Below are 18,371 nucleotides of genomic sequence, written 5' to 3'. Positions count from 1 at the left end.
GAACATGAAAGAACTAAAGGAAGAGGTGTATCCATCTTTATTAAAGAATACACCTCAAGACTGGTTAAGCAATGCGACACCCTAGAGTTACTTCAAGTCCAACTAACTGTAGAAAAGACCACCCCTCCACTTCATTGTTAGCTACAGGGCCCCCACCATGAACCACGAAACCCAGACTGCCTATCTGGACCTACTTGAGTCACTCACAATACAGCCAAGCAACCTGGTCTTGGGGGACTTTAACTATCCTTCCATCAACTGGGAAACATATATGAGCATAAACACACTTGTCCAAAGGTTCCTGGACTTAAAACAAATGCTCTAGAACACATAGTCAGCACCCCCATAATGGGCTCTAATGTGCTCGACCTAGTACTCACCAAAATGGGGGATCACTGTACCACCCCATGTGTGAGGCCCTCCCTGGTAGAGTCCGATCATAAATCAGTCTCCTTCGAAGTAACAATCATACCTGACCCCCCCCCACCCCCACCTGGAGAAAAGGGTAAAGAAAATTTTCCAAATCAAACTACAGGCTCCTAAATGATGGCATAAACAGTTTCAAACCCACTGCCACCACTGACAACAATGACTCCTATACTGAGGTGTTCACAAATATCCCGTATAAACACCTGTACAAATGTATAGACTCAGACATACCTAAACTGATCAAAACAAGGTTCTCATGAAAAAACATGCCACTCTGGTGGACATCTAGCATAAATAGATTGTACAACAATAGAAAGAAACTGCTGTCAAAGAATAAGAGGGAACGATCTCAGCAGAAGAATAACACCCTCTAGACCTTGAACAATTAAATATCTTACGAAGTCCTCTAAAGCTAATTACGAAACTAAAAAACAAAAAATGTATGTAGTCCGAAACATGGCCAGATTCTTATATCGAAAAGTGCTTACCACGTTTTAATAAAGTAAATTAAAGATATAAGAATCTAGCCGTGTTTCGGAATAAATAACATTTTTGTTTTTTGGTTATCTTACTAGTAGTGTGTAGTCCGTTAATCTTCGCTGCTGGTATTTCTTTTGTTATTAATTAGGAAACTAAATTAGCATCTGTAGCTAAGGATAATCACAAGGCATTCTTTAGCTATGTGTGAAATCTAAAAAGGAAGGCCTAGCTTTCTGCCTGTAAGTAGTACCACATACTGAACCTGAGGACTTCACCCCCCCGTCCCCACCAACAATACCCCAAAGTATACCTGCCACTAATAATCTACCCAGTATCACCAAAGAGCAGGTCATAACCATACTCTCCATGTCCAAAAACACAGCCTCAGTGGGACCGGATAACATCCCAGGCCGCTTACTAAATGGTCTAAAACAGGAGTTAGCGAAACCACTGATACCCTCTTCAACCACAGTCTATGTACTGGCTTGTCCCAGCAGAATGGAAAACAGCAACCTTAATCCCCTTGTACAAAGGGGGTTCCCTCAACCGACCCTGGGAGACCCATAAGCCTAACCAGCCTTATCTGTAAAGGCATGGAGAGAATCATCATGGACCTCATCAACAAGGATATAGGAGGCCTTCACACTTTTGTCCCAACCCAATTTGGCTTCATCAAGGGCAGAACATGCCTATTAAACCTGGTAGACTTCTTCAAGAGTGTCACCATAGCCCTAGATGAAGACAAAGCTGTATATGCTGCATATCTCGACTTGGACAAAGCCTCTGACACAATCCCCCATTCAGCCATCATTGAGAGACTCGCCCAGCTGGGGATTAACCCAGATGTCAGTACCTGGGTGGCCAAATGGCTGACCAACAGAATGCATACAATTACAGCTCCACCTGTACTTACAGACCTGTTACCACTGTTGTTCCACAAGGTTCTGTGCTGGGCCCCCTACTATTTGGAATCTATTTCTCAGAAATTAAAGGTGAAAATAGATGGCCTGAAGCTTAACAAGTTTACTGATGACCTCAAACTGGGTGCAATCATAGAAACCCCCAACAATGTCAACATTCTACAAAACGGGCTCATACAAATAAATGATTGCTGCCAGAGCCACGGACTTAAACTCAACGCAAAAAAATGCATCATCTTCATCCCCTTCGACAAAGGAGAAATCCCTGCAAATTACAACATTTATAATACCTTACTAAGTTCAAACCCAGTGGTGAGAGATTTGGAAACACATGTTGACAGCAACCTTAATTTTGATCACCATGTGTCCACAGTTGTAAGAAAGACCTTCTACATTGCACATCCCATAAGTGAGGACATAGCATCTAAAGCTAAGGAGGTTATAACTCCCCTGTAACATCATACCAATAATAGAATACAATGCTCCCTCCCATATGCACTTTAACAGACACCTGCAGCAGCTGGAGAGACCTCAGGGGTTTCTCGCAAAGAAACTTTAGGGCCTACAACACATGACCTACTCTGTCTCATATAGACTGCTTACAGGTGACTTATGCCTGGCCTACAGAGCAAGTTCGAACCCTGCCTTAATGCAAATGCCGAAAATCCACAACTCAAATAGGACAAGAGTCACTCGCTCTAGGAATATTAACCTAGCCTGCAAAATTATTAGGACATGATGGAGAGAGAGATGCCTCCCAGAAGTTGCCTCTCCTCTGGAACAAACTCCTAATTCACATAAAACAGAGCTCCTCAATGACCCTATTTAAGTGTAACTTGTACAACTGGATGGGAAACCGTAACATTACACTGGGAATTTCGGGTCTATATTAGAATCTTGAAGGTTTAATGCTTCGAATCACTAAATATTGAACTTTAGTGATCGAAACATTAAACCATTGAAACTCTAGTAGACCATGTAAAAAAAAAAAAGAACCAGTAAAGGGTGTTTAGGCAGGGGGGCAAGCCACCCTGCACCCCCCACACCCCCTGCTGCTTAAATATACCAACTCCGGGATCGCACTTTAACGGAGTATGGTGCGGAAAGGGAAGATTTCCCTTTCCTACACTGTAGCGTGATCTCAGAGTTGGTATATTTAAGTAGCAGGGGGTGTGAGGGGTGCGTGGGATTTTGCCCACATTGCCTACACTCGTTAGTTTTTTTTTTGGTCCGAAAAATATTTTTATAGGTGTTCGATCATTTAATAGTTCAATGCATACAGTTCGATGTTTATGCATTCGAACTATTACACTTTCGCAATTATAATATAGACCCGAGGAGTTCACCTATGTCCTGCTTAGACAGGGGCAGCTGTTGCTGATCTTATATTTACATTACCAATACAGACAATAAATCTTGGTCCATAAGAGAGCAAGGGTATAACATGGCTAGGCTTGCAAAGGCCCTAGGGCCAATAGCTAGTAACTGCCTATGATCTTTTGGGCCTATATTATAATATCGATATCTTAAAATGTCAAGTCTCACTTGTTCGACAAGAAAATGTCAAACTCCAAGGTTCCCGAACGGCCAAATCACTGATTTCTTTATAAAGGAAAGAAATCAGTTAGCCATTCTGTTACACCTGCCCTTTCCCTGACTGTAGTGTGGTCTTGGAGTTAGAATATTTAGTTGGGGGTGTGTGGGGGGGTGAAGCCCCCACTTAAATATGTTTGTTTTTGTGTGGCGTTGATGTTTGGCCAACTGATTTCTTTACGGTGGAAGGAAATCGATGATTTGACCGTTCGGAAATCTTGGAGTTCGACATTTTCATGTCGAACAAGTGAGAGTCGACATTTTAAGATGTAGATATTATAATATAGACCCGATCCTTTGATCCCTAAGTCTACTCAGACTCCCACTTCTCAGAAAATGCCTTTTTAAGATAAGCCAGGTTCTATCTGACTGATTGATTTCCCCTTTCCTATGCCAGGTTGCTTTTTCCCTTTATCTTTCCCTGTCCCTTCCCAATTGGCTAAGGGTCATTCAAGACTCTTGGATTCTGTCTATCATCTTTCAGGAATACTTCATGGTATGGAAATCCCTTCCTCTTTTCTGGGCATCCCTCAACCTCCTCAGGAACAACTTCCTTTCTTCTCAGAATTACTTCAGGGTCTTCTGGCACAAGACACCATTGAAGTTGTGCACCCTTCCTAGGAGAGGAAGAGGGTTTATTCCAGAATGATTCTGGTTCCCTGGAAGGAAGGCATCTGGAGACCTATTCTGGATCTTTCTCAGCTCAACATCTTTCTGAAGATCCCTTCCTTTTGGATGTTATCCCTTCAGACTCTGTTTTCTATTCTTCTTCCCCAGGCTTGCCTAGACTCCCTGGATCTCAAGGATGCTTACCTTCACATCCCAAGTCATCCCCTTTTCAGGAGGTTTTTGCATTTCACTGTTTCTTCCTTGCATTTTCAATTCTCTGCTTTGCCCTTTGCCCGAAGGGTTTTCACCAAATGCTTCACTTCTGTGATTGCTTTTTGCAGGATGAGAGGGGTTCAAATCTTTCCTTATCTGGACAACCTACTCATTCAGGTTTCTCCCACAAGACCTTGCTTCAGTACCTCCACTATACTGTTTCTCCCTTGCAAAGCCTAGAATGTACAATAAACTTCCAGGAATCAGTCCTGGTTCCTTCTCAGGATCACATGTTTCTCATTTGCAGGCTCCTGACCATCCCTATGCTGATTTCTCTGTCTCCTCCAAAGGCTCTTTCTCCAATCACCTTTTTTCAATCCTTTTCTCCCTCAGGTTTCAGTTACAGCCAGGGAGTTTCTAAGGGCACTAGGTTTCATAGCTTACACCATTCCTATGCTACCTGTAGCCAGACTTCATAAGAGAAAACGTCAGTGGTTTCTAAAGTCAGTTTGGCTCCAACACTGTCATCCTCTAGATTTTCAAGTCCCTCTTCTTCCATGCCTCAAGCGCAATCTTAAGTGCTCAATTCATCAGCTGTCTCTCAACCAGGGACTTTCTTTTCAGCCCGTAATTTCCTCTGAGGAAGTTTTTTCAGACGCCTCAGACACAGGGTGGGGAGCCTCTTTTGGTACCCTCAGGGTCTAGGGTGTCTAGCCCCCTCATCAGAGGTCAGACCACATCAATATCAAGGAAATGAGAGCTCTCATTTTTGTCCTTTAGAACTTGTATTCCCTTTTTCTTCCAGGGCCTCTCAACATCTTTACAAACAATACCACAGTGATGTGGTACAGCAACAAGCAAGGGGGGAGGGGGTTGGTTATACTTTATTTGCAGGCTAACTCTTCAAGTTTGGGGTCCAGAATCAAGTGACTCTTCAGGCTGTATACATTCCTTCAGAACAGACTTTTTAGCAGGTCCAAAACATAGGCTCTGGAATGGATGCTTCACAGAAATGTGTTTCTGGATATTGTCCATCAGTGGGGTACTCCTCAGGTAGCTCTTTTTGCCTCTCCTTTGAACAGACAACTTAATGTTTTTGCACCAGAGTCCCCAGTCTTCTGGCTTGGAAGGCAGACGTCCTGTCTTTTTATTGGAAGAGGATGTTACTCTACACCTTCTCTCTCCTTCCTCTAATTCTGAGGATCCTGCTCAAGCTAGAGCAAGACTCTCCAAAAATCTTGTTGGTGACTCCCTTTTGGTGACAGCATTGGTTCCCATTTCTTCTGCACCTAGCCAAATGCAGTCCCCACAAGTTACTTCACAGGGTGGACCTACTCACACAAGACGGGGAGGGGGTCTCCTCCATCCTCACTTGTCCACTCTTCAACTGACATTGTAGTTGATAAAGTTTTGATCCCTTTTAGGTACCTTTTTTCTGAGGATGTGCTTAGGGCACTGATGGAGGCCAGGAAACACAAAACAAGGAAATCCTATATGTCTAAACGGAAGAGGTTTTCTGTTTGGTGCCTTGCTCGTAACCAGAATCCACTTTCATAGGTTCATAGGTTCATACTAGGCTATCTACCCTAGGGCATTTATAAGCCTAGCCAGAGTGTGTTTGGCTTTCGCCACCCATTTTAAATTAATTTTGCTATGCCCTTTTTCGAGGTTAGTATACTATGCCTCTGTCTAACAGTGACACAGAAGTGATACCTGGGGTAAACCTATGATCGCCCATCCACTCATCAAGATTCCTCTTGAAGAGAGTCAATGAGGGACTCTGCCTAACCTGCACTGGGATTTTATTCCAGAGTGAAGGGAGCCTCTGGGTTATGAATCTGTCCCTCCAGCATGTCCTATTTATTTCAGTGCTGAGGTTCAAGTTTCTCGAGCGCGTAGCTCGATGGGATTTGGATTTTCTGAGGTGCAGCATGTCCATTAATTCCAGGTTGGACATGGCTTTATACATCAGGCACAGATCGCCTCTGAGCAGGTGGTATGCCACTGAGTAGAGCTGGAGTTTCTTTAACCGGGCAGCATATGGCATCTGTTTGAGCCCTTTGATCCTCTTGGTGAGGTACTTTTGGAGTCTTTCCAGTTGCTGCAGGTGTCTGGTAAGGTACATCCCAAAAGGGGCATTGTACTCAATTATGGGTCTGATGAGGGATGAGTAAAGATGCACGATGACCTCCCCTGATCTAGATGTGAATCCCTTCATGATTAGGTGGGCTATATAAAATGTTTTTCTAACCACTTTGGCCACGTGGTTGTCAAATGAGAGATTGCTATCAACTTGGGTCCCCAGGTCCCTAATTACTTCTTCTGTACTTAATGGATTACCACCTATGTGGTAATTTGTGGGCACTTTCTTTTTGCCAAAGGGGATGACTATACACTTTTTGGCATTTAGCTTGAGGCCATGGCTCTGGTACCAGTTGTCTGTTTCTATGAGGCCCTTTTGGAGGATGCTTGTGTCGGCTAGAGAGTCGATTATGGTGCCCAGTTTGCAGTCATCTGCGAACTTGATCAGCCACAGTCCTTCCGTGTTGGCCTGTACCTCAGAGAAATATATACCGAACAAGAGAGGTCCCAGGACTGAGCCTTGTGGGATGCCTCTTGTAACTGGTTTGGAGTCTGACATGGCTCCAGCTATTCTAACCATGTGGGTTCTGTCCTTGAGCCAGTTTGCAACCCATCTAGTGACATAGGGGTTTATATTTAAGCTGGTGAGCTTATCTATAATGCCCGAGTGGGGTATTGTATCGAAGGCTTTTGCGAGGTCCAGGTAGGCGGTGTGGACCACCTTCCCCTTGGTGACTGTTTCAAAGAAATCAACCAGGTTTAAGAGGCAGGATCTGCCCTTAACAAAGCCAAACTGGGTAGGATCCAGTGTCTGTAGGTCCCCAATATCTTTATTTATGAGGTCCATGATGATCCTTTCCATAGCTTTGCAGACCAGGCTAGTCAGGCTTATGGGGCGATAGTTTCCAGGATCCGTTGAGGCACCACCTTTGTGGAGAGGGACCACTGTTGCTGTATGCCACTCTTTGGGTACATATCCTGTAGTAAGGCTGAGATTGAACAGTAGTTTTATGTTTGGGTTTAGCTCTTCTTGGAGTTCATGTAGGACGCAGCCCGGGACACCGACTGGTCCCATTGATGCTGTGTTTTTTGCTTTGGAGAAGGCGGCTCTTACCTGAGCATCTGAGATGTCAGGGGGGGCAGCACTCTGCTGAGATAGATATTTGCCCTTTTGGTGGAGCGGGGGGGGGGGGGGGAGTTTGCGCTGAACCTGTCAGCTAGGATGTTGGCAATGTCTGTGGGTTCGGTGTATTTTTTGTCATTTTGGACTAATTCTGAGCATATCTGGGAATTCCCACCCAGGTTCCTAACATAACTAAAGAAAGCCTTGTGATTATCATTAGTGTCTTGTGCAAGTTTTCTCTCGAAGCTGGCCTTAGACGATTTTATGAATGCCCGTAGTTTTTTGCTAGTACTGATCAGAGATGCCTTCCCTTTTTGGTTTGATTTTGCTCTATCATGTAGTAGCTTCCTCCTTCTGTTGTATAGTTTGTTTATGGCTGGAGTCCACCAGACAGGTCGTCTGCCTTTGGGGGGGTTGCCTCTTGGTTTTATTTGGGATTGCATGATCCATGCATTCCTGAAGGTGTTCATAGAATGCATTTATAATGGATTCTGCGGTCTGGGCCGTATTTTCCACAGGCCCTGGGGCTTTGAAGGATTCCACCTCAGTTTTGAGGAGTGTGAAATTTGCTTTAGAGAAGTTTTTCACTGTGGTTTTCTGGGCAGGGGGGGGGGGTCGGGATGTGAATATCCAGTGAGATTAGTTTATGGTCTGATCTTACCAGTGAGGGATACACTTCTAGTCTGAAGCATAGAGTCCCCAAGTTGGTGACGATCAGGTCCAGTATGTTTTCCCCTCTTGTGGGAGTGGTAACAAGTTGTTCCATAGCATTTCAGTTTATAAATTCTAGGAACCTTTGGGCTAGGGTGTTGGAGCTAGAGTAATGCTCCCAGTCTATGTTTGGGTAGTTGAAGTCGCCCAATATAATGGTGTTTGGAGAGACCTTCATATTTTCCTGTGTTTTCAGGAAGGCCGAGTGGGGTTCCTGGGTTTGGGATGGTGGTCTGTAGCAGGCTATAAACTGGAAAGCAGTTTTACCCACTGTTAGTTGCACATGGATAGTCTCTGATGCTTCGTGCTGTGCCACCAACCTGGAGGTGTGGGTATCTTTGACGAATATTGATACTCTCCCTCCTTTTGTGGTTCGGTCCAAGTTTTGGGGCCGAAAAGCATGGTATGAGGTATAACCTGGTAGTGCTGGGGTGCTCTCGGGAGCCTTGAACCAGGTTTCTGTTACTGCACAGATATCTATGTTCTCCATGCTAAGGAGAGTTTCGAGTGCGTGCATCTTGAGGTTTCTGTAGAGATCCCTCTGGTTCTCTAATTTGTATGAATTGCTCCATGCTGGGTTAGCATATTCTTCTGTTAAAGTTCACCTTTCAGGTATTTCTGCTTGTCTGCCTTTAACTCCTCCTCCTGTAGCCTCTAGGTTTGAGATCAAGCAATTTCTTAAAGGTGTCCTTCACATCAGACCTCAGAGGAAGGCTACTCCACCTTCATGGGACCTCAATATTTTTCCTGAAAATTTTGACTCAGGCTCCTTTTGAGCCTGCAGCTTCCACACTGTACATGGAAGACTGTTGTTCTTCACACCTTGGATTTGATTAGGCAGCTCAGATATTATTTGGATAAGACTAAGGCCATGTGCAAATCTGAGCAACTTTTTGTTTCCTTTCAACCTAGATCTCTAGGTTTGGCTGTTTCTAAGCAAACCATTTCTTCACGGATCTCTAAGGTCATTTGTGTTACTCCTTTCATGGGAAGTGTCTTTCTGTCTAGGTAAAGGCTCATTCTACCAGGCTGTGGCTTCCTCTCGTGCTTTTTGCAAAGGATTGGATACCAATTACATCCTTGAAACTGCTACTTGGCCCTCTGTCCAAACCTTTACTACGCATTACAAATTGGATACTGTTTCCACAGCAAGAGCTGGCTTTGCCAGAGCTATCCTGCATGGTTTTCTCGAGAGCTCTTCTGGGTCTTCCTCCAGCAAAGTTTCCTCTTGAGGTATTGTACTCTCCCTTTAGCTAAGAATGCTGCACCAGTGATATGGAAGGACATAGTAGAGTTGTGTAAAGTCTTACCATAACAGTCGATGTCCTTCTCTTCACTGTTGCAGCAGTCAGTATTCACTCCCCCTCCCCCATCTGCTTTACTCTTTTCCTTTTTTTTTCCTTACTGGATCCACATGTTGCTCCTACTACCTACGACTGTTGTTCCGCCTGAGGCTATTCAGTTCTGAGGTATGTACATCCATACCTCAGAACTGTACAAATTCTTGCAGAATGTCCAGATTTTTGCCTCACATTTCTAGACTGGTTCTCATAAAAGTGTGGTTTTCTGGCAAATCATTGAGGGTTGAAGTCAGAAAATAATAACAGTCATTTGAGTTTCACACTTCATGCTCTTCAGAAAATTTGTGTTAATGTAGAATCTGTTGTATCTATTTTCTAAGTTTGTAACAGCAATGTTTAAAACAAGTCCCTGTTTTGGCGCCTTTGTCCCCCAATTACTTATGGCTTTGCTCAGATTTCTTGCTTTAAGAGGTTGAGAGGTATGTGTACATCCGTATGTCACCTTTATGTCCTATGCCTTGAGCGGGAAGCATACACATGACATACGATGTATATAAAATCCTAAGGCTTTGGTATACTGACTATACCCATGGCAGGGAATCCCGTTAGTTAAGAATACTGTTATGGTAAGATATTTACACAACTGTACTTAGCTCCTTGTGTGAGCCCTTGTAGATTTTCAAACTCGGAAGTCCTTTCCAGACCTCCTTTGCTTAGGTACTTCTAAACTGGAAGGTCAGGTAAATAAATAAATAAATATATATATGACATAGTAGGCTTTCTCTGTCATGCAACCATTGCTAACAATGAAAATATCACAATTTCCATCAAGAGCATATTGACTGAATTTAAGAGACTTGTTCTCCGTTACCAGTCATTACACAATTGAACCCTATAAACTGAGGAGTGTGCTTTACTATAAAGACTGCCATCAAAGCTTAGTGGGGGTCCTTTCCTGTATTCCAGTCTGTACTTTGTGTATATCGTAAAGATTACAGAGTGCTAGTGTGTGTGTGTGTGTGTGTGTGTGTGTGTGTGTGTGTGTGTGTGTGTGTGTGTGTGTGTGTGTGTGTGTCTGTGTGTGTGTGTGTGTGTGTGTGTGTGTGTGTGTGTAGGACAGTGACAGAGAAACAGACGCATGCAAGATAATGTAATATAGGTTACTTTTTCTTTTTTTGGCCCTAACCCCATACCTACCATCTGGACAGTCACCAGACTCTGTTTTGTACTGAAGCAGATATCAGCTGATAAAGTGACGTTTAAATTTTTTTCTAGCTCCTTGTTTTTCACTTCCTTCACACCAAACCTGTAGAAACATCATGCTCTGTGGCCTTCCACAAGGCTTTCTAAGCCACTACAGCATCACCCCCTCTAGCTAGAAGCACTGTAGTGAGGTAACCCTGCTGGTTAGACCGACATTTAAACGTTTTCTCTGACATCAGATTCTTAATGCAGACTGGGTCACAGCTGGAAAGGGTCAGTGGATTTGCCACTTACATGTCAAACATATGATAAATGAGGTGCTGTTCCAGTGGGTATACCTGTTAATGGAAGATTTTAAATCAGGATATGCAATACACACAATTTCTTTCTGCAGGTTTTTCTGAGGCAATTTAAGTGTTTTGAAGTTATCATTTAAAATGAGCTGCAAGATGATAGGCCTTCCTTTTCAGCAGTGAATAACATATTGCTCGATTTAACACAGACAGAATATTATCCTGTTAATCAGTTGTCCCAAGTTACTGAACAGACAGCTAAATGATTGCAACTTCATCATTTTCTCCACATTTGGAATTAAGGTTTATAGTTTTCTGCTCTTATACCTAATCAGGACTTACAGTAATGCAAAATGTAGCAATTATTAATGAATGTACTTAACCCCTCACTTAACATTCTATGGCATCTTAAATTCTTCATATTTGCCAAAACATTCTCCATGTAATAATGCCTCAGATTAAAAAGTGCAAGTTTCCATTTTTGTTTAAATTTAAAGTTGTTCAGGCAAAACTAATGATTTGTAGCTCTGACTTTAAGTGATGGGAACACTGAGATCTAAGCATATCGCTGACAGCTCATCCTGCTTAGAATTCTGCACATGTGCAAGCTACTGCCTGAACTGCATAACTGGTTCTGTGAGAACAGTGTGTCTACAGAAGCAAAACCACTGCCAACTATGATTGCAGGTACCACATTTTATTATACTCTGGTTGTACTAACTAGATTATTTACGAGAATGAAGATACATTCTGTAAGGAGAAACACTGGTACTGACAACCAGAGAGAAATAATGTTCTGAACTCTTTTAAGAAATTAACTCCAAATAACCCTCACTTGAATGGTCAGCTGGAAAATTTGCCAGGGCTGGTCTATAACAGTATAAATTGTTCTGTCGTACAACAGAAAAATGAGGTAGCTTACAAGTAAATCAAATGAGCTGCTGGAAGTAAATGTCCCAGGCTGAGGCCAAGCACCGGGATAATCAGCATTCTATGTACTCTGTTTCCAACTGCATATCACCTGATAAAAGACACCTCTGTGTTGAGTTATGCACTGAGGTAGGCCTTACTTCAAATGCACTAAAAATCGTCCTCAAGATTTACATATAGAGCTTGCTAAAAGAAGTGCAGCCCTCCAGTATTTGTATCATTAATTTTAGCTGCTGCTGCTGAAGATTGTTAATTGGTTTTGGTTGTGGATTTTATTCCTCAGTATGAACCAGGCAGATGCAAAATCTAACTCCAGCAAGGTCATTTTAGATTTTTGCATTGACCTTTTTTGGGGCAGCACCTGCTACCCGGGGTGTTCTAATTACCAAACCATGTTATCTGCTCTGCATACAGAGGCATGTAGACCATTTCCTAAAACAATAAATTGTGTAAGTAGAGGGCTGGCTACATATTTCCTGTGGAAGAGAAATATTGCATTTTCACAAATCCCAGACCATCTGTAGGTCAGAGATTTAGCTTTAGATATTATACCTTTTTGCCTTTAAAGAAGTATTTTTTACTATTTTACCTTAAGAATTGTTACTATCCCTGGTGTACATGACATATTCAAAACAAGCCTGGCCTGCTTGTTCACTGTTTCCATAATTAAGATGACGACAGTATTTGGCCACTGCCATTAGCAGTGCCCATGTGATAAGTAATGGGAAGACAGGAGATGCTTATATGTCTGGAAATTTCAGAGGTACTATTTAAAACAGGAGATGCTTATATCTCTATTTAATCAGTGTTATACAATGTGCACTTTCTTTTACTGTGAACTAAGGACATTTTTGGATACCTAAAAGATGGGAAACAATTTACAAAGTTTGACTCAGCACAGAACAGATCACTGCTGTATCAGATTCAGAGTTGCTCAGCTCTACTTCGGCTATAATAATTTATTGAGAATTTATTATGAAACTGGAGCTATCACATGCCATGATCCCTCAGGAGCTGTCTTAGGCCCTGTACTCTTTTTTTCAATACATTAATAACCTTCCTTAGGACGTACTAACCTAAACATCACAAAGTGTGCTGCTGGTATTGTGCTAACGCCATAAATCCATTAACTGATCTAAACACTACCCTACAAAATCACTTCTGTTTAATTTGGAAATGGCTCACTACCACCAAACTGACTGCCAATTGAACAAAATCCACAAGTGGTAGCACTTCATCTCAGTGGCTCCACTTCGGTACTGCAAAAAGGTTAGCAAATATCACAGATTACTGACTCCACAGGTACCTTAATCTCTTTTACGAAACAGGTCCTCCAGTATTTTCCTGTATGATGTCTTCATAGTGACATCGAACAGACTTATCATATTATATTATTATAAGAACAGATCTTATTTTTATATCCTCTCTGCTATAAATTGTATACAATTACACTTTGCCTTATGTTAATCCAAATGCAAAGTTTTGATTGACTCAAAGAATATGGCAGAGAGATGCTTATCCTGTAATAATCTCCCTCTCCAACTGTATAACTCCCTCTAAAAACATAATAATCTGGCCATCTGCCATTTCATTTTACAGTACATCACAAAAGTCATTCTAGTAGTTAAGGAAAGTAGACAAAAAAAAAACTCTCTCTCTGCCCGTCACCCCTGTAAGTGTGCTGTAGCTACTGGAACATCTCAGGCATTCATTACATACTCCAGAAACTCAATTCTAACCTCAGACTAATTCACAGACAAATTGTTGAATTCCTCTTCAGATGAGTAAGTTCAGGTCATGGCTTGCTTTCTAAAGTAAAAGCTTAGGCCTGAAGATGAAGTGCTTCCCACTGTATGACTACCCATGTTGAACTTTCCTTCTTCATTAGTCCGATGCTATTAAATGATGGAAAATGGTCGACATTGGATCTACTGCAGTATAACAGCAGTACCCAGAGCATGCGAGTCAGTCACAACGTGGTATTTACTCCCTACTGACTATAGAGTTTGGTCCCTGTGGCTTCAACTTCTGTGCCAAACTTGCTAGATTGGAATAAAACCTTCGTAACCCCTTCATCCCTGCTGTGTGTTTACAGTATTAGGTATCGGTTACTGTGTTAAGTTTACCATAGCTTGTAGGTTCTTGTTGTAAGAGCTGACGATGGAGTGAGGTACTCTTGCATTTAAAAGCGTTGTGTACCAAATGAAGCACAAGGAAGAGGAAGAGGAGCACAGCATAGAAGCTACCATCACCTGTGGCACCTTTAGCTGGTCACACAAACAAACTAGATGAGAAGTAACATTCATGAGTAGAAGCCCTGGTGTTATAATGCTGCTACAGTGATCTGTCTCTCTTAAAGATACATCATTGTTGTCACTATCTCATACATCCATACTTTATTGGTGTGACCCTAAATGGATCCACTGTCAGCCTAGTTTAGTCGTTTATACCTATTAAAGAATTGCAAAAAAAATGTTTCCTCATAGACACTGAGGACTGCTGAAATGGTACTTAATGAACAAATAATCTTAAGCAATCATACATCAAAATATTAAATGCTGTTTTTCCTGGGTGAGCTATAGCTGGAGCCCCATATATTGGAAGAAAGACCCCCTCATCCACGTATTTCATTATTCTCCCTCCAAGGTTGTTACAACTTAAACAGAAGCAATTAAACATATATGATAATATTAGTCGGTCTTCCTCTGAGCACTGCAGCCTTAGAACAATGCAGTGCATTCCAGCTACATCATCTCACTGTAATATGCATCAAGCAGCCAAAAGTGAGGAAATACACAGTTAAGCATGCCAGCTTGAGCAGACAGTGAATAAGTAGTCCTGCTTCAGGCACCTGAAGAGAAACCACTGAGATGAAGTGCTACCACTTGTGGTTTTCATGCCTTATAATTTTGGGAAAATATGCTATCAGCCATTAGTAAATAAAATATAAACTGATAATGATAAATAGTTGTAGACATTTGGCTATTCCTTGTACCGCATCTACACTGTTGGTGCTAAGTATTCCATTATACATGTGTGGCTACCCTTCTGTGTCAGGCCAGTCTTAGCAGCATCAGATAGCTGGGTTATAACATGACCTTTACTGTATGCATGTTGCATGCTGTATAAAATACACGTTATTTATGTTAATTTACTGAGAAAGCCTGATTAGGCAAACTAGCACCCTTTTCAATGGAGACCCAGGGAGAAAAGCTTGTTTTACACTAAATAAAATCTAAGAGAGGAATGAGAAAGAAAGAAAGAAAAAGAAAAATACAAATTTCATTCCACCCTAATTTAAAATATGCTGTCATGCCAAAGTTAGTTCAAGCCCCAATTCCCTCAGTTTAGCAGTAGCTTAATGCTAACATTAGGTCAGTAAACCAGGGGCACAGAAGACCATCGCAGGTTCCTGTAAATTACTTAACAAAAACAATTACATCAGTACTAGCCAGTACACCTACCTGAAATGGAACTGTTACTGCGTTGAGACAAACTTGTCAGTAACCACTTCAGCCTACTTTTCCATGCAATTAAACTTCCATGAAAATTCAAAAAGGAGTTATAAAAAGGGTTCATGAAATGATGCATGATTAGGAGTTAAAGTGAATTAAAAAGAGTAACTGTAAATGGATAATGATCTTTCGGTGAGTTTAAGATACTGTGGCATAGTCCTGAAATCCTGAAACAGTATACCTTAGATGTAGAACAAAGCAGAACGTACTTACACAAAAATCAAGCAAGGAATATAACAAGAATGTTTGATGCCCTGCAGAACTATGTACTGCCTGTGCTGCTAACATCGGTGTTCTGCTGTTTGAAGTTCCTCCACAGCTGCAAACCCCAAAGAATAGCACTGAGGCAATCAATTATCCTCTGCTACACTCAGTTAAGAAACAACTGGAGGAAGGGAACAGGAACGCATTTATATAAATAAACTAACAAATAAAAATGCCAGCATCATGGCTGCGGCAGCAAAAGCCATTCAGTTCCTACTGCTTCTCTTGGGTACACTGTGCTCTCATTCGTACACTACAAAATCTGACATCAGAGAACAGCAATCCCACTGCTTCTTTCAAAACCATAGCTTAGTAGAGGGAAAGAACAAATCTGTCCTGTTAATATTTAAGAGCAGCCCTCAATATACGAACACTGGCTAGATGAAGTGGTTGACAAAAGTGATCCATGACCCTTTGCTTCTTCTACAGAACTGCAGCAGTATTTTAAATTTCTCAGCAAGCCAGGTGATTAAAAATACAAGTTTTTCCCAAAAGATAATGTTTCCCTTGTGGGAAGAATATATTATATGTGTTGGAGCTTATGTGATGTTGCGTTAAATGTAATATTAGATGGAGTAAGGGAATTTGTGTCACACTCGGCAGATGGAGATAACCTGGATATCAGAAATACTTCAGATGTATGGCATCTATCAGTAATAGAAATGTGAGACAGTTTTAAATCAAAAAGTTGTCAGATTTTGATTATAAAAACCTCACACTGTCCTGATTAAATGAAAAATGCCAGACATAGTTGACTTTATCAGTGAACCCTCCAGTCGCTGGGGGCCCCCTGTTCCTGGGGGACCTCCAACCGCAGCAAGTTATCTTATCTTGATATTTTGTAACATGTCTGTCAAACCAACAAAAGCTAGTACAGCAGTTTTGTATAATTAACAAACCAGGTGGGTAACAATAACTCTTGTTTATATTTCCTCCAAAATTCAAAGATATCTCTGGTTATAGAAACAGCGTTTTATCAAGTATTTATTCACAATGCCATTTAATATGTTTTACCACTGACATAGTTCCCCGACTTAATTAAACCCTACTGGTGGACATTCTCTTCACTAAAACTAACATAGCCAGCTATAGGTACCTGTTAATACTCATAGCTGCAGGGGCCCCCTTAGTCATCCTTGACTGTTTGGAGGGCTCCACAGAAGCTGCTGCTGGTTGTGGAAAAATGAGAAAAAAATCTACTAATTTCCTGATTATGCTCTTTAACCTGAACAGGGCTGTGATATGACCCTGTTAGGATAAAGCTGATAATGAACATGAATAAAGTAAGCAATAGAGAAATCAGCAGCCCAGAGTGGCTGATGTCAAGAGCTGTTGTTTCTGATCTTCAGAGATGGTTTCCTGTTACAAGGTTTTTTTTTAATACTGGCAGAACTCCAAATACTATAACTCTCAACTTCTTTGCTGAAGAATTCTGCACAGTGCCAAAAAGAATAGAAGTATAAAGGCTCAAAATCAGGAACGTGTTTTAAGTATTACTCTAATTCGCTTAATGTTAACAGAATGCTGGTTTCATCATCATGCATCTTTGGATAATAAGAATTATAAAACTCCAGTGTCTGGATTTATTTACTATCTGTAATCCTGAATGATTTACCAAGCAAATCAAACTTTTTACAAAGCACAGAGCAAAATTATCAGGCAAAATCAGGAACAGTGACAGCTATGCATTACTCCTCAATGAGGTAAATAAAAGTGACTTATCCCTGTTGTTTGATGACTGTAAAGCAACAGTCACTGATCTGGTGTGGCAGTACCAGTTTTGCACAATGTAATGCAATTTGCTGAAATAAGAATAAAACTAGTATTGCTATGGCTTATGCTTGTGTGTATATAAAAAAAACATTGATTTTTATCTGTGCAAACACCCATTAATGGTAGGACACATACATTATTCTTCTGGTATCAGCAAAAAATGCAGCTAACAAGAAATTACATTTCAAAAGGAAGTCATACAATATATCACAGATCATTTGGGCACTTAGATCTTCTAGGAGTCTGGTGGCCCCCACTCATCAGGCCCCTTTAGTCATCCTTGACTGTGTGGGGGCCCCACAAAAGCTGTTGTTGGCTAGGGAAAATGGGGAGAAAAAATGCATTCATCTTCTGATTATACTCTTTAACCTGAACAGAGCTCATGGCCTCTGCTCTCAATCACATCCATTCGAAAACCAGACTTGCTGAGATATGCATGTGTGTACAGAAAGGTGCTGCAGGTTATGCTTGGGGAGCTGGGGATTGTGTGATTATTACTACTTTAATTTTCATCACAGTCAAACGTTAAAGGTATGCACAGGAGGTCACTATAGCTAGTGTTTGGGCTGGGGACAGTGTGGTCATTGTTTCTTTTACTTTTCTCACAGAACTCAGAAGTATAAAATGAAGGTTAATATAGCTTGTGTAGGGCCAGTGTACTGTCTAAGAACAACAAAGTAGAATACAATAATTATTTTTTTCACTTTTGTCCCAATCACACATCAGGCATGTATACAGGTTGCTGTCTTTTAGGGTTAGGGATGAAGAGTGAAGAGGCATGCTGTATATATGTAGGACTGGAGTCACTTGAAATACATGACTGCGGCAGTCTGAACCTCTGCTTTTATCCCAGTCTAACACCAGAGGGATGTAAAGGCTGTGACTGTTATTTTTTTTTTTGGGGGGGGGCAGGCAGTATTCCCAGATAGGAC

At 41.5% G+C, this 18,371-nt stretch overlaps 1 protein-coding gene across 3 annotated transcripts in view; it reads right to left on the bottom strand.

The window, feature by feature from the left end:
• The window catches only part of TMCC2 (transmembrane and coiled-coil domain family 2), a 1,263,302-nt gene that overhangs the window by 501,605 nt on the left and 743,326 nt on the right, over positions 1–18,371 (bottom strand). The window contains exon 1 of one of the 3 annotated variants that reach the window (XM_044076807.1): positions 15,616–15,820. The exons of the other annotated variants lie outside the window; for them this stretch is intronic. Coding sequence (XP_043932742.1) covers positions 15,616–15,690 — 75 coding nt within the window. The 5' untranslated portion in view covers positions 15,691–15,820. Of the gene's footprint in view, positions 1–15,615; positions 15,821–18,371 lie in introns of those variants that run through there. 3 annotated transcript variants of the gene reach the window in all.

Source organism: Protopterus annectens, chromosome 7.part0, assembly GCF_019279795.1.
Source record: "Protopterus annectens isolate FY-2018-M chromosome 7.part0, PAN1.0, whole genome shotgun sequence".
NCBI lineage: Eukaryota > Metazoa > Chordata > Ceratodontiformes > Protopteridae > Protopterus > Protopterus annectens.
Note: the sequence above shows the minus strand (reverse complement) of the source record. Positions and strands in the feature narration are given on the sequence as shown.